Consider the following 15,539-nt stretch of genomic DNA (forward strand, 5'->3'; position numbering starts at 1 on the left):
GAGCTTGGGTGGTGCCATTCAGAGAACTCCCAGAGAAAATTACATGCCTGGGGAGCTGGAATTTAACCCTCTAGCAGGGGAGCTAAAACTGAGCTCAGCCCTGCTGCCAGCATGTGGCCATGAGCTGTGTCCCGAGTGCCAGGACAATGACATGAACTGAGGGGGACAGCGAGGAACAGCTGAAACCCCTGGATACCCACCCAGCTCTAGGTGTTCCCCTCCCATGGGATCAGCCCTGGGCTTTCCCCTGGACGAAGCCCCCGGTGCCATCCTTTCCCCCAGAGACAAAGCCAAGGATGCTCAAGCAGATGTAAATTTATTTCACAGCCAGGACCCATGCAGGGCCCAGGGAGGACTCAGAGCTGCAGCTCTCGTGCAGGCTCAGCCTCAGTTTTACTTTTCAGCCTCTTCTTTCTGTTCCTCTCCTTCCTCCTCCTCTTCCCGCTGGTGGTGGGGACCGGGGAGGGAGTGGCTGGCACTGGCTCCCTGCCCACTCCCTCCCGTGCAGGGGCATCGCTCAGGATGGTGTTGGATGCTTCCCCCAAGGATGGCAGCAGGGCCTGGGGATCAGCAGGGGCAGCAGCTGCAGGATGGTTCCCTGCCCTGTTTACAGAAGAACCTTTCTTTTTCAGACCTTTCCCTTTTTTTTTCTTATCTTTCTTTCTCTTCCTCTCTTTCTCGACTGCCTTGGGCTGTGTCCTGGTGTGATGGTCCACTGGGAGGGCTCCTCCCTCTGTGCTGCCCCACGGGGGGCTCAGGGGGACTCCCCTGGGCCTGGCTGCCCTGTCGATGAGCTCCCCCCCAAATTCATACAGCACCGGCTCTCGGGGCACCGCCACGGCCACCGTGTTGTACGTCTTGCACCTGCCAAAATCGAGGAGGCACCACAGGGTGGGACAAGCCCGGGCAGGGGACAGTCCCCAGGGCAGGGGGGCACTCACCAGACATAGAGATAGGGCTCCACACACTCCTCCCTGTAGGTGAACTCGAAGCAGGGCACCTGGATGACGTTGAAGAAGGCCTGGCCCACCACCCGCGAGGCCGTGTCGTTCACCTGCCGCAGGCACTCCTTCAACCTGCCCGGGGCAGAGCCGGGCTCAGGTGGCTGCCACCCCTGGGGGGATGCCGGGGTGCCCTGGGGCAGGCTGGGGACGCTCACCTGTGGTCGCAGTCGCAGTGGCTGATGGTGTGCCAGCGCAGGTTGCGGTAGCCGTAGCGGGCGGTGAAGGGGTGGATGACGTGCTGGCAGTGGTCGTGGTCCCGGCAGCACCGGTCCGTGTCCCGGTGCTCCCCTGCAGGGAAACGGGGGCTACAGGCAGGGCTGGGGGGCCCGCATGCAGGGCTAGGGTTGAGCTAGGCTAGGACTAGGATCAGGGTTAGATTGGATTGACACATGCATGGAATCACACTGGGATGGGTAAGGATTGATGGGTAGGGGCTCAGCTGGATCAGCACTTGGGTGGCGACAAGGCTGGCACTGGGATGGGGACTGGGCTGAGCCAATACCACACTGGGGATGAGACTGGGACTAGAATGGAGTCCTGGAGCAGGGCCATGAGAGGGTTTAGGCTGGGATCGGGATAGCAACTGGGAGTGGACGAGTATTGGTATGGGGACTGGAATAGCAGCAGGATGGACCACAGAGTAGGCTGGGGACAGAGGGTGGATCAAGAGTGGACCAGCAGCAGACAGAATTGTGACAGGGACTAGGCAGAGGTGAACTGGGATTGGACTGGTGCTTGGGTGGGGGGGACTGAACTGGCACAGACAGGGATTGAATTAGCATGGGAACAGGGGCTGGAGTAGACCAGTACTGGGATGGTCTGGATTAGGATTGGTGGGGACTGACCCAGCACTGGGCTGGGCTGGAGCAGCACTGGGTTGGGAATGGGATGGGATGGGATGGGTTGGGATGGGATGGGATGGGGAGAAGGGATTTGAGGAACGGAATTAGAAGGGATGAAAGGGAGTGGGATGGGATGGGAAGATACATGTAGCAGCATCCCTGCCGCCCTTACCCAGCTGCTCGTAGCTGTCCGCGTTGCTGCCCGCACCACACCACAGCGTCCCGGGGTAGGTGAGCCCGCGGCGGGCGCGGGCCCGTCCCGGCGGGGCCGCTCCGGGGCCAAGTGGCAGCAGGAGCAAGAGGAGGAGGAGGAGGAGGAGGAGGCGGCAGAGCAGCCCCGGGGCGCACATGGCACCGCGCCGCTCGCCGCCGTGGGGCCGCCTTATAGAGTGGCGCAGCCCGCCCACGCGGGGCGGCCCGGCACGGCTTGGCACGGCCCGGCACCGTGCGGAGGGTCCCGCAGAGCCGGGGTGCTGCAGCCGCTCCCGCGGCCGCGGCACGTCCCGCGCCGGCAGCCCGCGGGGAAGGGGTCACCCCCTCCCGGTGGGACCGGCCCCGTTGCTGTGGCAGCCGGTGGGGTGATGTGCCGGGACCGGTAACGAGCCGGCCCCAAACCCCCGCCCCGTGACGCACCGGCCCCCGCACAGCCCCCGGCCCCGGAGCGGCCTCCGACGGGAGAACGATGCTCCCTGCATCCCTGCGTCCCACCCCATGGATGCTCTGTGCAGCCCCGCATCCCAGCCCACAGATGCTCCCTGCATCCCCGTGTCCCTTCCCGCGGACGCTCCCCACATCTGCACGTCCCACCCCATGAGCGCGTGCTGCATCCCCATGTCCCATCCCACGGACGCTCCCTGTGGCGCTGCATCCCACCCCGCAGATGTGCCTTTCACAGGACAGCCGGGAGCCCGGTGCCCAGCCGGGCTGGCAGCCCACACCGGCATTCCCAGAGCGCTGCCAGGGCTGTCCCTCGTGGCCAGCTCCTGCCCTTGGAGCCCATTGACAGTCAGGACACAGCCCTGGCTCACTGGGATGCTGTGGGAGCCAGCTCTCAGCAGGGCAGGACAGTGCCTGGACACCCCAACGTGGACGTGAGTGGCCTCAAAAAATCCCTGCGCTGCCCAAGACCACCCAAAGCTGCAGGACATCCCCCTGAGCATCGCCCTGGCTCGCTGACCCTTGCATCACAGGGTGCCACACCACTGTGCCACCCACACTGGCACAGGCTGGGGACACCCACGTGGGGTGCAAACACCAGAGCCCCGTTCCTTCCCACCACAGCACTGCCTGGCTGGGACAGCAGAGCCGGTGGGGGACATCACTGGCCCATGGGAAGGGCTCCTGCCTGGCTCTGTCCCAGTGTCCAGCTGGCCCAGGGTGCTGGCCCAGTGCCACAGGGGCTGCCCCCGCTCAGCTGTCGCTGTCTGTGACGCTCCTGTGACGGTCCTGCTCGGCTCAGCCCTGCCACCAGCACCCAGGTATGGAGCCAGAACAGGAACCCTGGGCCCTGGGGTGCCACGTGTGGGTGTGGGTGGGGGGCACCAAGCCGTGGGGAGAATGGAGGTGGGGGAATCTCAGCCCACTTCATGCTCAGTGCTTGCAGCGCCCGCAGTCCCCACGCATGGACCTGTGCCATGTCCCTGCCACCCGGGAGAAGGGCTGGTACCTGGCACTGATGGCCCCCAACGTCAAAGGTCCCAACTATGCCTGGCTGGACCCCTCCCGGCTCTACTGCCACCCGCAAGTACCCAGTGCCCGGGGTGGATGGCACCCGCGGGGTGCCAGGGAGGGCTGCATCTCCACGGGGCTGCTGGGGCACCCCGCTGTGGGTGCCCATGGTGGGCTGCGGGCACCCAGCCCCTCCACTCTCCCCCCAGGGCTTGCAGGACTGCGTGGCCGACCTGCTGCAGCCCTTCCAGGGAGATGCCATCGACATGGTGGCCGGCATCGACGCCATGGGCTTCATCCTGGGTGAGCAGGACGCAGGTCACAGGTGAGCGCAGGGTCTCTGCCCCTTGTCCCTGGGGGTCCTGACAGTGCTGTGCCCACCTCCAGGCGCTGCGGCCGCTGCCACTCTGCAGAAAGGCTTCCTGGCCATCCGCAAAGCCGGGCACCTGTGCGTGCAGACGGTGGCACAGCCCTACAGCGACTACTCGGGCCGCGAGAAGGTGATGGAGGTCCGCACCGACGCCATCTCGCCGGGTGAGCCAGCGGGGTGCTCCCCTTCTGGGGGGCTGCAGTGTGGGCACGGGGCACTCATGCGCAGCCTCTCCCCCGCTCCAGGTCTGCGCATCCTTCTCGTGGACCAGTGGGTTGAAACTGGGGGCACCATGAGAGCGGCCATCGAGCTGGTGGAGCGGCTGGGGGGAGTCGTGGCAGGTAGGAGAGGGCACCCCAGGGTGCACCCATGGGTGGAGTGGGACCACCGTTCCCATAGGCTGTGGTGGCCAGTGCTGAGCCCCCCTGTGTGTCCCCACAGGTGTCGCTGCCATCTGCATGGAGAACAGCGAGGGAGGGAAGTGGATCCAGGAGCACTACAAGTGCTCCCACTGTGTCCCCCCCCGCCTGCAGCCCCGCTTCGACCAGCACCAGTTTGGCTGGGACTGATGTGGGAGTGTCACCTCGTGTGTCCCCTGCAGCCCCCCAAGGGACACAGGGCTGCTGGCTCTGCAGGACAGGGATGCTCCTCGGTGGAAAAGGAACTCATCCTCAGTGGCAGCCATCCATCCTCCTGCTTACCTATGAGCCTGGGGGCTGCACCCAGGGACAGGGAGACCCACAGCCAGCCCCAGCCCCCTGCCCCCAGCCCCACACCTTTCTTACAAAGCATAAAAAAGATTTTATTAAGAGAAAAGGGAGCCTGAGGACATCTCCCCCTGCGAGCAGTACCTGGGTTTGCATAGCTACGGGAGCCACACGGGTGCTCCTGCCTGCCCCAGCCAGGGGTGCCCAGGCAGGCGAGGGGCTGGGGGGGCTGGGGGTGGCAGGGACGTCTCCTCGGGGCCGGCCGGGGTCGCCCCTCTTTGGTCCAGAGGTGTGAGCAGGGAGGGGGCTGGGGCTGTCCCCTCACTGGCAGCACTTGGGTTTCTTGCGGGGCGTTGACAGGTACAGGTCGCTCTCCTTGCTGCTGATCCCTGAGGGACAGAGGAAGGAGGGTTGGTGGCTGGGTGGGTGTGGGGACAAGGGGGACACCCATGTAGGGCTGGCCAGGGCTACTCACGCACGGTGTCGCCGATCCTGCGGGCGCTGCTGCCGCGCTCCAGCTCGGCCAGCACGCTGCTCTCAAAGGTCAGCGCCGCCACTCGGAAGAAGAAATCCCGCACGTTCTCCCCTGCCCCATGGGAAGAGACCCCCTGAGTGCCCCCTGACCTGGCTGACGCTGGGATCTGCATCCCCCCCAGCCAGCTGGGACTCACCAGTGAGAGAGGAGACAGCCCAGTACTCTGCCTGCATCTCCTGGGCCACCTTGAGAGCGTCCTTCTCCATCAGGCTGTACTGTGCTGGGGTCTGCCAACCGAGCCGGACATGGGTGGGTGACAGGGACAGCCAGGGCGCAGTCTGCCCACAGGGAGGGGGACACACTCACGCTCAGATCCTTCTTGGAGCCCACCAGGAAAAGGATCACGTTGGATGGGTCGTTCTCCTTCAGGGCGTCAGCCAGCCACTGCCTGTGGGAGCCACTGTCACCAGCTGCTGGCCGAGCACTGCCCTCGTGCTCACACACCACAGCAGCCCCACAACCCCTGTCTGTCCAGCCCTTAAGGCCCCCACGCTCATCCCTGGCCCCACTGCTGGGCCATGCGTCACCTACCGTGTGTGCTCCAGGGACCCCACGTCGTTGACATCGAAGACAATCACGATGGCTGGGGAGGGAGGAGGGGTGAGACGGGGACAGGAACAGGGACAGGGACAGGGACAGTGGGGAGGGCAGCTGGGCTGCCGTGGGGAGCTCACCCTGTGCTCCTCGGTAGTAGGTGGAGGCGATGCACTTGAAACGCTCCTGGCCGGCCGTGTCCCACCTGGGGGGGGGTGTGGGAGGTGAGGAGGGGTTGCAGGGGTGTGTGGGGAAGGGGCTGGCACCTACTCACAGCTGCAGGCTGAAGGGCACCCCCAGCACCTCAAACCGCTCCATCTCGAAATCCACCCCGATGGTCGCCTTGTAGTTCTTATCAAAAGTGTCCTTGCAAAACCTGGGTGGGGGTGAGGGGAGTATCAACATCCCCTGACCCCCTCATCCCAACCCCTTGGGGGCTCAGTGTCCAGAGTCTGGCTGGAGCTGGGCTCAGCCCAAGGTGCTGCTGCCCTCTGGGAGAGAGGGGTCACTTCCCCCCCTCGCCATCCCCCTCCAAGCCTCTCCAGGGGTCCCGTTACCGGTTGATCAGGCAGGTCTTCCCCACCGAGAGGTCGCCCACCACGATGATCTTGGAGATCTTGAACCTGCAGCGAGGGGGACGCGCGGCTCAGCAGCGTGGGGGGCACCCCCCGGCTGACCCCGGGGCTCTTAGGGTGGGCGGGCATCACCCCACGGCCCCTCGCGTCCGCAGCGCTCCGCATCCCGGCCCCGCCGCAGCTCATCCCGGACCCCCGTGCCCGCCCCCGCCCCGTGTTCCGCCCGTGTCCCCCCCGCGCCGCATTCCAGCGCCGTGACGCAGGGCTCGGCATCGGGCAGCGCCGGCAGCCACGCGGCGCCCACGCCGGGGACCCCCACCCGCGGCTGGCGGCACCGCGGGCCCCTCGTCACCCCCCGCCCCCAGCAGCGGGGACCCCAAAGCAGGCGGCACTGACCCCACAGTGCCCGTCCGCTGCTCCTGGCAGGCGCTGGCCACTGTGGGGTGGAAGGCGGAGCGGGTGTGCAGGGCGGCCTCCTTCCGAAAACACTGTGAGGGGGACAAAGAGGGACACCGGGGTGACCGCGGGGCCCGGCCAGGTCACCCCCGGGCTGGCGTGTCCCCCTGCTCACCGGGGGCAGGTCGGCGATGACCCTGTCCCTGCGGACCGGAGCCAGCACGTTCATGGTCCGTGGGTGGCCGGGGGAGCAGGGATGGGATGAGGGTCACCGCGAGGTCTGGGGACAGAGAGAGCAAGGAGTGGCGATGTCCCCGTGTCACGGTTGTCCCCATGAACAGCATTCTGGAGCACGGTTGTCCCCGTGTCCCCAGGTGGGGCTGTCCCTTTATCCCAACAGTCTCCACTTTCCCAGGACATGGCTGTCCCTGTGTCCTGATTCCCCACGTCACCAAGGATGGCTGTCCCCACATCCCTGCCACCTCGAGCCCCCTGACTTGTGGCTGTCCTCACACCCTGAGGCACAGCTGTCCCAGTGTCCCAGCCATCTCCACATCCCGAGTGTGCCATCCCAGGCTATCAGTGTCCCCCTGCCCTCAGGTGTGGCTGTCCCACAGTGTCCCACACCCCGGGACACGGCTGTCCCCGTGTCCCACCACCCTGACATTCCTGCACACCCGGGTACCACTGTCCCCGTGATCCATCCATCCATCCCCGTGTCCCAGCTGTCCCCACGGCCATCCCAGGGTATCACTGTCCCTGTCCCGCAATCTCTCTGTCCCCAAGTCCCACCCACCCCCATCTCCGTGTCCCACCGGTCCCCGCGTGTCCCCCCAGTCCCGTGTCCGCCGTGCGCAGACCCCGCCGTCCCCTCGCCTCATCCCAGTCCAAGATCAAGCTCTCCCCGCCTCGTCCCTGTCCCCACGGCGAGGGAATGAGGCGGGGTGTCCCCGTTACCGCCAACCTCCCAGCGCCGGTAGCGGTGCTCGGTGCTTCACGCCCAGTCCCGGAGTAACCGGCGTCCTGGCCCCTCCCACGCCCCCGTTCGGGGGCGTGGGAGGGGCCAGGACGCCGGTTACTCCGGGACTGGGCCATTGCGCTGCTACCACCGCGATGGGACCCCGGTAATCCCCCGCCGGCCCGGGGCTCACCCCGGTCCCGCACCGCCACGGCGGCGGGAACGGACAGCAGCGTGCCAGACTACAACTCCCATGACGCCCCGCGGCGCACGGGACACCGCTGCGCGTGCGCGCCAGGAGCCCGTTAATGAGTACTACCACTACCGGCATGCTTCGAAGGTGTCGCGAGAGTTGGCGCGGCGGGGTGACGGGGATTCCGTCTTGCTCCCGCGAGATTTGGGGGTATAAGCCCGTGCAGCGCGGCGTGGGAGACCCCTTTCGGCTTCCGCCTGGCCAACATGGCGCCCAAGGCGAAAAAGGAGGGTGAGGGCGCGGGGCGCTGCGGCCGTGTTGGGGGCGCGGGGCGGCGTGCGGGACCCCGCGGTGTGCTGGTGTATGTGGCGAGGGGGGTACCAGCTGAGCGAAACGGGGAGTAGCGCAGGGTTCCAACGCTGTGTTAGACGCGGGCACGTGTAGGTGGCGGGACAGGCCTGCCGGGTTGTCTGAGGGAGGCGGGGGATGTTCTCTTCTCGATGCTGGGACTCGTGCGTGGGGAGGGAATAAGTGCCTTTTTCCGCACGGAGGCGGCAGACTTTTAACTCAGTTGGGCGTTTTGGGGCTCCTCTGGGTTGGATGAGGGAGCGCGGGCCGCTGGGTGAGGTCCTGCTCATTGACCGGGGGAAGCCGTGCCCGGCCGGGGAGCACACCCCGACCCTGCAGATCCTTGTGGTGCTCACTGAGCTCTCCTCACAGCTGTGCCTCCGAAGACAGAGGCTAAGGCAAAGGCGCTGAAGGCCAAGAAGGCCGTCCTGAAGGGGGTCCACAGCCACAAGAAGAAGAAGATCCGCACGTCGCCCACTTTCCGCAGGCCCAAGACGCTGCGGCTGCGGAGGCAGCCCAAATACCCCCGGAAGAGCGCCCCACGGAGAAACAAGTGCGTGGGGGGTGTGGGGCTCTGCCCTGCTGGGGGGTGGGGGGGTGGGAGCAGCCCCGTGGAATGGGCTGGTGTGGGGACCTGGTGGTTTGGGATGCAGGTGATGATTTTAAGCGACCAAAGCCTGAGAGTTTGTGATTATGACCTTAGGTGACTGATGCACCCCAAAGAAAGCCCCTGAAATTCAGAGGAGCAGCTGCCAGCCCTCGGTTAATCATGGGACCTCTCTTGCAGGCTGGACCATTATGCCATTATCAAGTTCCCTCTGACCACAGAATCAGCGATGAAGAAGATTGAGGATAACAACACTCTGGTGTTCATCGTGGATGTCAAGGCAAACAAGCACCAGATCAAGCAGGCTGTCAAGAAGCTGTACGATATCGATGTGGCCAAGGTCAACACGTTGATCAGGTGAGAAGGGGGAGGAGAACAGGTCCCTGGTGGGTGTGAGGTGCTTCATTTTAGCAGAAAATGGGAACACGTGTGTGAGATTCAGCAGATGTGGGATAAAGCTCCATAGCTAAGTGCAGCTTTTGACTGAGCACATCTTGGTGGAAGTGGGGAATGTTGGCAGGCCAGAGGATTGGTTTCCTCAGGGGCCTCTTTGCCCCTTCAAGGAGCACTTCTGACACCCAGGGAATCCTGTGCAAATGATGGAAGCTTTGATTCCACTGAGTAACGTGATGCTTCCAAAGGAACCACTGATGCACATGGGAGTTGCAGGAATGTGGTGCGGGGGGGGAGGAGTTGCCTCTGTCCTGATGCCTCCTGTTCCTCTCTAGGCCTGATGGAGAGAAGAAGGCTTACGTCCGACTGGCTCCAGATTATGATGCACTGGATGTGGCCAACAAGGTGAGATGTCTTTAAAACGTGGAAGCTTTTTTTTGCGCCTTATCTCGTGTCTTCTCCACTGATTGTTCTTCCTGAGTTTCTTCATGAGGTACTTGTGCTTCAAGTGTGGTGGCACTTCTGTGGCCTTGTAGCCAGACAGGATCTGGGTGCTGAGCAGCCACGCTCTGTCAGTTCAGTGCTCAAGGTGATCGAGGTAGGCAGGAGGCAGAGGTGGTACAGAGTGGAGTAGGGAAATGTACAGCACAAGGATCACTGTGGAATAAACGTACAAAGTGGCTGTGTAAAGCTCTTGGGCTGGTCTGGGAGGAGGAAGCCTTGGAGGACAGGAATCCTGGGGAGATGCAGCCATGGCAGTGATGTCTGTGGTGGAGGCTCTGCCTTTCTGCCACCATAACATCTGTTTTAACATCCTTTGCTTCTTTCCAGATTGGAATCATCTAAACTGCATCTGCCGAGGACTGTACAGACTAATAAACATTGTGACACCACTGAGGGCTCTTGTGTTTTGTGACAGCACGGCCCGTGTGAAAGAGAGCACCCAGCAAACTTCTGGGCCTTCACTTCATGACAGGGGTTCCTCCTTCCCTTCCTGGCAGTGGGTGGGCAGAGCTGACTGCACCACGAGAGGGTTGTGCAGTGGCAGTGCTGCCCTCCTCAGAGGGTGTCTGGGATCCTGTCAGTGTGAGGTGACACCTAAATCTCGAATATCTGTGTTTACCCCAGACCTGTTGTGTCCTGCATTTTCTTGCACAGGGTAATTAGGATGTGTTTGTGATCAATGTTTTGGGTGTCCTACGGAGCACGGGTGGCCACAACAAAAACCTGTCAATTGCTCTGATGTGACACAGGTGACCTGTCACACCATTTCCCCAGCGTATCAGCTCCCTGCTTATGCTGCAGGTTCACTTGGAACCCTCCTGCTAATCCAGCAGTGGAGGCTTTGTGGGTTTTTCTGGCACAATCTCCATCTGCTTGCAGCGTGAGTTTCCCTGTTGCTGTTCCTCACAGGGTTCACTGTCCTCAGGGTTGTTTCCAAATGCTGCTGTTGCTGCCTCTGCAATGTTTGGCTTTAAGTGTCTAGATGAAACCAGGTTTTGGAGTGTTTGGAGTCAGGAGAACGTGGAGCACTGGGTGAGCAGGGAGTGGGGGAATTACAGAAAAGTCTTCAGGGCACTTGAGCTTAAGTACATACTTAGACTTGACTGAGAAAGATGATGAAAGCCATGACCAAATATTGATTGGGGTATTTGGGCTCTTGAATGGTGGGACACCGAGTTCCTCCAGGCCTCTTGTGGAGGGTCGCAGATTCCCAGGACAGTGGATGAAAAGCAGGAGCTGCTCTCAGGACTAGGGTGGAGCTTTGTGCTGGGTTGTGTGGTCCTGGCTTGACACCCCTCACTTGGGCTCGTGGGAGGTGGGCAGGGGGTGCTCCCTGCCTGATGGAAGGGATGAAAAACTGCCAAAACTGCCTGGAGGGATGAGTGCTGCTTCCCTGGCATCACCAACCCAGCCTTGTCCCTGTGGATGCATAGCAGCAGGGTCCCCTGACCCCCAGGCACCTTTTTACACGTAGTCACATGTAAGAAAGATGTGGGAGAAGTTGCTTCTCTTGTAGCAAAGCTGCTGTCACTGCTGGACAGGGATTGGGTTTGGAGAGCCTGGGTGTGCTGCAGCCAGAGGCTGGAGGGATTCCACATCAGCATGACTTGCAGTCAGCCTTCGCCTTACCTCAGCTCAGCCCAGTGGTGCTGCCCTGCTACTTCACTTGCCTCTTGCTCCTGGCTGCCAGCCTGCCTGATCCACAGCTGCACTGCTGGGGGATGCTCCAGGAGGGAACAGCAGGGAGCTGGGCTCCCTCCTTCGTGCAGCTTTGTCATGCCTGGCCTTCCACACTGGTTTAAGGACAGGGGAAGTGTGGGCTGGTCTGAGCCTGCGACCTGCTGGGACAGAGCTGTGTCTGCTTCAAGTGGAGAGACAAGAGAGAATGTGTGCAGCAATAGGGGTGAGGGAAAAATGAACGTTTGGGCCTAGTTGTGATTGCAGATGCAGTCATTAGACTGCAGAGAGGCCATGAGGCTTAAGCTGCAGCTGGAAGACACACACACAGCTGTTGGGCTGTGCTGCTGAGAGCAAGGCTGGGCCCTGCCAGGGCTGCTGAGCTCTGCTTTGAGCAAGCAGGGACGAGGCAGCAGGTTTGGAGCTGGTATCGATCCCTGCCCACACTGTCCCAGCTATCACATCTCTGTTCCAGCTGCCAGGCTGTTCCTGGCACCAGTGTCAATGCACACCAGGGAGTCCCACCAGCATCCAGATCCTGTGGGGTTTCCTGGCTCTCTGGTGGAAAGGTGATCCCCCACTGCCTCCCCTTAATCACTGGCTTATTTCAACCACAGTGCCTGTGTCTGCCTGAGCCGGGCAGGTGCTGGGGTGGGTGGGACAGATCCTGCCTGGAGCAGGATCCTGCTGGGCAGGAGTCCCTCTAAGCCCCACTGCTAATGCTGATCCCAGAGCTGTCACATCAGCAGGATTTGCCTCTCTGGTGCTCCACAGGACCGGCTGGGCCAGTTCTGGCCTTACTCTCCCAGGGAGCTGAACCCCCTTCTGCAAGAGCTGCTGGAACCACCCTGGTCCTGTGGCTGCAGGAGAGGGGCCAGCATGCTCACGGGGCTGCAGCTGCACTGCACCAGTGAAGACTGCTCCAGGGGGATGCAAGCATGCAGCAATCTTCCAGGAAGAGCCCTTGGCCTCACATGGCTTTTCCATGCCAGCTCCACTTCACGTGGCTGCTGGGTGAGTCACACAGGCCAGCCAGGCTCCTCACCGCCAGGCTAGAGACAGGCAGGTCAGGCACTGCCACAAAGCTCAGTAGCTCTCCTGGTTCCCTTCAACTGTTCCCTGCACAGCCCTGCGTTTCTGGAAGAGGAATGAGGAAGAAGAGGGGAACCCATCCACAGGAGAGACAGAGTTGTGCTGTTCAATGCTCACCTGGGTTGGCAGGACCCAGCAGGCTGAAAGGTCCCTAGAACAAAGCAAGCAGCAGGAATGTGCCCTCTCCCTCCCTGAGAACTGCCAGCCCCCCTCTGGGAATGGGGCATATCCTTTCCCAGAGCCCTGGCCCAGGGGGAGTCCCCGACCTGCTCTGCCCCACAGAAGAGCCAGCCCAGGTGTGCTGTGGCAGCAGTAAATAGACCAATTTTAATGCACATAACACCCAACATCACCACGGGAGGGACTCGTCCCTTTCCTCACAACCCTTCCAGGCATCAGCTGCAAAGCACAGCCACCCCTGGCCCTCCAGCTGCCTGCAGGGAAGCTGGCTTAGGCTGCTTCTCCATCGGCCGTGCCTCTGGCTTCAGCAGCATCCCCGCAGCTCGGTGAAGCTGTCGGGCTGGTCCGGCAGGGAAGCGCTTTTAGGCAGCAGAGCAGGCGAAGGCAGGGCCTGGGGCCAGGGAGCGAGCCCTAAGGCACATCAGAGCAGCTTTGGAGAGCCCAAAACTTCCAGGAGCCGGAGCCGGGGTCCCCCTCGGCGCGCACATCTCAGTCTATCAGAAACTTCTCACCATCTACATCTCTCCCCGCAGAGCCCTTGCGCAGGGAGGGGAAAAAATCGGAGCGGAGGAGGCGGGAGAAGTACATGAGGATCATGGCGTCGAGCAGCAGGAGGTTGGCGGTGAGGAAGGCACCCTGGCCCTGCACCTCCACGTAGCGGAGGAAGTACCAGGTGAGGTAAGCCTGGGGCGCCAGGCGGAAGGCGAAGTACATCACCAGGTTGATGTACTTGTTGGCCTCGTAGAGCGCCGGGGAAGGCACGTTGCTCATCTTCAGCAGCATGCGCACCGTGAGGAAGATGTTGCTCACCTCCACCAGCAGCAGCAGCACCGCTGCCACCAGGAAGCGGCCTGTGACGATGAGCGAGACGAAGGCAGAGATGGCCTGGGACACACAGACACACACACACACACAGAGCAGGGTCACCTCACCTTGCCCTAGGGAAAGTGAGTCCTTCCCCGCCCTCACTGAGAGCGCACAGTTCTGCTCCCCCCACCCAGAGATCCCAGCAGGCACCAGAGCTTAGAGAAAACCAGTGTGGAAAGCCAGATCCCCCAGGACCAGTTACACCTCCCTGTGCTGGGACGAGCCTCCAGCTCTTCCCCCTCCCAGCTCGGCAGCCTGTCTGGCTCCAGGCGCCCGGAGCCGATGCTGGCAGGCGTCCTGCCCCGCCAGGCGCCCTCGCCTTGTTGATGCAGAGCCTACCTGGCAGCCAGGGCGAGACACAGGGAAGGGCTCCAGCTTGCCCCGCCATAGCCCATGAAACCTGGGTGGGCTGAGCCTCAGGATGTGTGGTAGCCCCCCGTGCTGGCCATACTCACCATGGCATGGTGCACTAGGTACTCCCAAGATGAGCGGGACTGATGGTTGAAGATGATGTCAAGGGTGTCGTGGATGAAGTAGCCTGTGGGATGAAGGAGAGCGTTCAGAAGGTCTGGCTTGTGCACTGTGACCCTCTGTGGAAAGGAGGAGCCGCAAGGAGGAGGAGGGTGGTGTGACTGCTCTTCAGGTGTCAGAAACGCCTCCACCCCGTCTGGGTATGGAGAGACGGCTATTCCCTAGGGTTTGGCAGCCTGTGGGCTCCACGCTGTGATTAAGGCAGGAGGCATGGAGCTGCCCAGCCCTTGAGCCAGTGGCTCGTCCCGAGCCAGCATACCGGGCGAAGCTGAGCAGGGAGTGGGCAAAGTCCGGCAGGGTGGCTGCGGCCAATGCCCTGCCAGGCTCCTTACCTGAGGAAAAGCAGACCAGCAGGTGCCCTGAGACGCTGTAGCCGTCCTGGATGTCGGAGAGCAGCTCCGGAGAGTGCCAGAGGCTGGAAGTGACGAGAGGAGGAAGGGGGTCAGCCTAGCCTCCGGGATGGGGAACAAGGGGACCCCCTACCCCCTGCCCAGTCCCCAGGAGCGCCCAGTTCGCAGCGTGTGCACCGTGCCCGCCGCTCCCCGCGCTGCCCGGTACCTGAAGAGGGCCCATAGCCCGGCCAGCACGGAGTGTGCGAAAGAGACCAGGAGATTCCTCCAGCGCCAGACGCGGCCGGGGCGGCTCCGTACGGCGGCGGGCTGTGGCACGGCCAGGGCCAGCCGGCGCAGTGCCCCGAAGATCGCCACGCTGCCGCCCACCAGCGCCGCCGAGGCCGCCCGCCAGCCCGGGCCCATCGCGCCCAGTCCGGCGGCGCGCGGCCGCGGCGGGCGGGGCCGCGGGGCCACGCCCCTCGCCGACCGCACCTTAGCGCCGGCCACGCCCCCCGCATGCGCCAGCGGCGGCCACGCCTTCCCATTGGGCACTCCCCCCGCGCTGGCCACGCCTCCCGCGCGCGCGCCTGCGCGGGGTTGGCGGGCGCGAGGGGCGGGGCCGCGCCTTTCATTGATAAGCGGCGCGCTGGCCACGCCCCCCCGGCCGCGTGTGTACGCGCGGGGCGGTGCGCGCACGTGTGCGGAGTGTGGCGCGGAGCGCGCCGCGCCGGTCTGCGGGGTGCGGGTGTGCGGGCCGCTGGGCGTGTTCCTGCCGGGCGGAATTGCGCCTGTGTGCCGCACACCGCGCGTGTGGGCGCCGGATACCGCCCGTCTGCTCCCGTGGGCAGCGCGGGAGGGTGGGTGCAGCGTGTGCGTGGCAGACGTTGCACATCTGTGCTGGGCCCTGCACATCTGCCACAGTGGTGCACAGCTGGCGTGGGGCTCGCACATCTGTTCTGCGCCGTGTGTGTGTCCCCGGCACGGTGTGGCTGTCGCCGGTGTTGCGGGGAGGATGCCGGGGGAAACATCGTGTTTGGAAAAGTAGTGGGAGCAGCCACAAACGCTCACCTCAAGACATGGGGAGGGGCCTGGGGCACTCAAAGTTGTTCCCTAATACCAGGTTGCAGTAGGGTCAGGCCGAAAACGCAGCACCGAAACGCGGCGGGGTGCTGGTTCCTGCGTGGGGGTCCTGCCCCATCGCTGCCCCGCGCTGCGGGGCACCGGCT

The 15,539-nt window shown here is 63.4% G+C and overlaps 5 protein-coding genes and 2 non-coding genes across 9 annotated transcripts; 4 read left to right on the forward strand and 3 right to left on the reverse strand.

Moving 5' to 3' along the window:
* Nucleotides 1–297: 297 nt before the first annotated feature.
* Nucleotides 298–2,372, reverse strand: PROCA1 (protein interacting with cyclin A1). The gene is made up of 4 exons (XM_068210042.1): nt 2,019–2,372; nt 1,160–1,292; nt 942–1,076; nt 298–864 (listed from the first exon to the last, which is right to left on the reverse strand). The coding sequence occupies exons 1-4, from the start codon at nt 2,194–2,196 to the stop codon at nt 357–359; spliced, it is 954 nt and encodes a 317-aa protein (XP_068066143.1). The 5' UTR covers nt 2,197–2,372; the 3' UTR covers nt 298–356.
* A 748-nt stretch (nt 2,373–3,120) lies between these two features.
* Nucleotides 3,121–4,661, forward strand: LOC137485776 (adenine phosphoribosyltransferase-like). 3 transcript variants are annotated; one of them, XM_068210453.1, is made up of 6 exons: nt 3,121–3,324; nt 3,441–3,590; nt 3,724–3,817; nt 3,902–4,048; nt 4,130–4,225; nt 4,326–4,661. In XM_068210453.1, the coding sequence occupies exons 2-6, from the start codon at nt 3,468–3,470 to the stop codon at nt 4,451–4,453; spliced, it is 588 nt and encodes a 195-aa protein (XP_068066554.1). In that variant the 5' UTR covers nt 3,121–3,324; nt 3,441–3,467; the 3' UTR covers nt 4,454–4,661. The 3 variants fall into 3 exon arrangements, with proteins under 3 accessions (XP_068066554.1, XP_068066555.1, XP_068066556.1); XM_068210454.1 differs by having other exon boundaries at nt 3,450–3,590; XM_068210455.1 differs by lacking the exon at nt 4,130–4,225.
* Nucleotides 4,662–7,675, reverse strand: RAB34 (RAB34, member RAS oncogene family). Its single transcript, XM_068210450.1, has 11 exons — nt 7,596–7,675; nt 6,807–6,911; nt 6,632–6,723; nt 6,218–6,283; nt 5,935–6,036; nt 5,801–5,865; nt 5,658–5,709; nt 5,433–5,514; nt 5,263–5,353; nt 5,067–5,177; nt 4,662–4,980 (listed from the first exon to the last, which is right to left on the reverse strand). Exons 2-11 carry the CDS (start codon nt 6,858–6,860, stop codon nt 4,913–4,915), a joined length of 783 nt encoding a protein of 260 aa, XP_068066551.1. The 5' UTR covers nt 6,861–6,911; nt 7,596–7,675; the 3' UTR covers nt 4,662–4,912.
* A 243-nt stretch (nt 7,676–7,918) lies between these two features.
* Nucleotides 7,919–10,023, forward strand: RPL23A (ribosomal protein L23a). Its single transcript, XM_068210456.1, has 5 exons — nt 7,919–8,073; nt 8,503–8,683; nt 8,918–9,094; nt 9,466–9,535; nt 9,962–10,023. Exons 1-5 carry the CDS (start codon nt 8,049–8,051, stop codon nt 9,974–9,976), a joined length of 468 nt encoding a protein of 155 aa, XP_068066557.1. The 5' UTR covers nt 7,919–8,048; the 3' UTR covers nt 9,977–10,023.
* On the forward strand, nt 8,777–8,847 carry LOC137485985 (small nucleolar RNA Z17). The gene has a single exon (XR_011005530.1). It is a non-coding gene; the product is annotated as a small nucleolar RNA Z17 (small nucleolar RNA).
* On the forward strand, nt 9,328–9,393 carry LOC137485997 (small nucleolar RNA SNORD42). The gene has a single exon (XR_011005542.1). It is a non-coding gene; the product is annotated as a small nucleolar RNA SNORD42 (small nucleolar RNA).
* A 2,679-nt stretch (nt 10,024–12,702) lies between the features above and the next one.
* On the reverse strand, nt 12,703–14,773 carry TLCD1 (TLC domain containing 1). Its single transcript, XM_068210452.1, has 4 exons — nt 14,540–14,773; nt 14,314–14,396; nt 13,906–13,988; nt 12,703–13,468 (listed from the first exon to the last, which is right to left on the reverse strand). Exons 1-4 carry the CDS (start codon nt 14,734–14,736, stop codon nt 13,073–13,075), a joined length of 759 nt encoding a protein of 252 aa, XP_068066553.1. The 5' UTR covers nt 14,737–14,773; the 3' UTR covers nt 12,703–13,072.
* Nucleotides 14,774–15,539: the final 766 nt, after the last annotated feature.

The sequence above is a fragment of the Anomalospiza imberbis genome, chromosome 20, assembly GCF_031753505.1.
Source record: "Anomalospiza imberbis isolate Cuckoo-Finch-1a 21T00152 chromosome 20, ASM3175350v1, whole genome shotgun sequence".
In the NCBI taxonomy this organism is placed as follows: Eukaryota; Metazoa; Chordata; class Aves; order Passeriformes; family Viduidae; genus Anomalospiza; species Anomalospiza imberbis.

What these genes read in the sequence shown, in the direction of transcription:
- RPL23A (XM_068210456.1), top strand. Translation starts at nt 8,049, where the DNA reads ATGGCGCCCAAGGCGAAAAAGGAGG. An exon ending in GCCCAAGGCGAAAAAGGAGG is followed by an intron (nt 8,074 to 8,502) that starts GTGAGGGCGCGG and finishes CTCTCCTCACAG; the next exon opens with CTGTGCCTCCGAAGACAGAG. An exon ending in AGCGCCCCACGGAGAAACAA is followed by an intron (nt 8,684 to 8,917) that starts GTGCGTGGGGGG and finishes CCTCTCTTGCAG; the next exon opens with GCTGGACCATTATGCCATTA.
- PROCA1 (XM_068210042.1), bottom strand. Translation starts at nt 2,196, where the DNA reads ATGTGCGCCCCGGGGCTGCTCTGCCGCCTCCTCCTCCTCCTCCTCCTC. An exon ending in GGACAGCTACGAGCAGCTGG is followed by an intron (nt 1,293 to 2,018) that starts GTAAGGGCGGCA and finishes GTTTCCCTGCAG; the next exon opens with GGGAGCACCGGGACACGGAC. An exon ending in CACTGCGACTGCGACCACAG is followed by an intron (nt 1,077 to 1,159) that starts GTGAGCGTCCCC and finishes TGCCCCGGGCAG; the next exon opens with GTTGAAGGAGTGCCTGCGGC.
- RAB34 (XM_068210450.1), bottom strand. Translation starts at nt 6,860, where the DNA reads ATGAACGTGCTGGCTCCGGTCCGCAGGGACAGGGTCATCGCCGACCTG. An exon ending in TCATCGCCGACCTGCCCCCG is followed by an intron (nt 6,724 to 6,806) that starts GTGAGCAGGGGG and finishes TCCCCCTCACAG; the next exon opens with TGTTTTCGGAAGGAGGCCGC. An exon ending in GGCTGTCTCCTCTCTCACTG is followed by an intron (nt 5,178 to 5,262) that starts GTGAGTCCCAGC and finishes CCCATGGGGCAG; the next exon opens with GGGAGAACGTGCGGGATTTC.
- TLCD1 (XM_068210452.1), bottom strand. Translation starts at nt 14,736, where the DNA reads ATGGGCCCGGGCTGGCGGGCGGCCTCGGCGGCGCTGGTGGGCGGCAGC. An exon ending in GCTGGTCTGCTTTTCCTCAG is followed by an intron (nt 13,989 to 14,313) that starts GTAAGGAGCCTG and finishes TTCATCCCACAG; the next exon opens with GCTACTTCATCCACGACACC. An exon ending in ACCTAGTGCACCATGCCATG is followed by an intron (nt 13,469 to 13,905) that starts GTGAGTATGGCC and finishes TGTGTGTCCCAG; the next exon opens with GCCATCTCTGCCTTCGTCTC.
- LOC137485776 (XM_068210453.1), top strand. Translation starts at nt 3,468, where the DNA reads ATGGACCTGTGCCATGTCCCTGCCACCCGGGAGAAGGGCTGGTACCTG. An exon ending in GGCTCTACTGCCACCCGCAA is followed by an intron (nt 3,591 to 3,723) that starts GTACCCAGTGCC and finishes CTCTCCCCCCAG; the next exon opens with GGCTTGCAGGACTGCGTGGC. An exon ending in CACCGACGCCATCTCGCCGG is followed by an intron (nt 4,049 to 4,129) that starts GTGAGCCAGCGG and finishes CCCCCGCTCCAG; the next exon opens with GTCTGCGCATCCTTCTCGTG.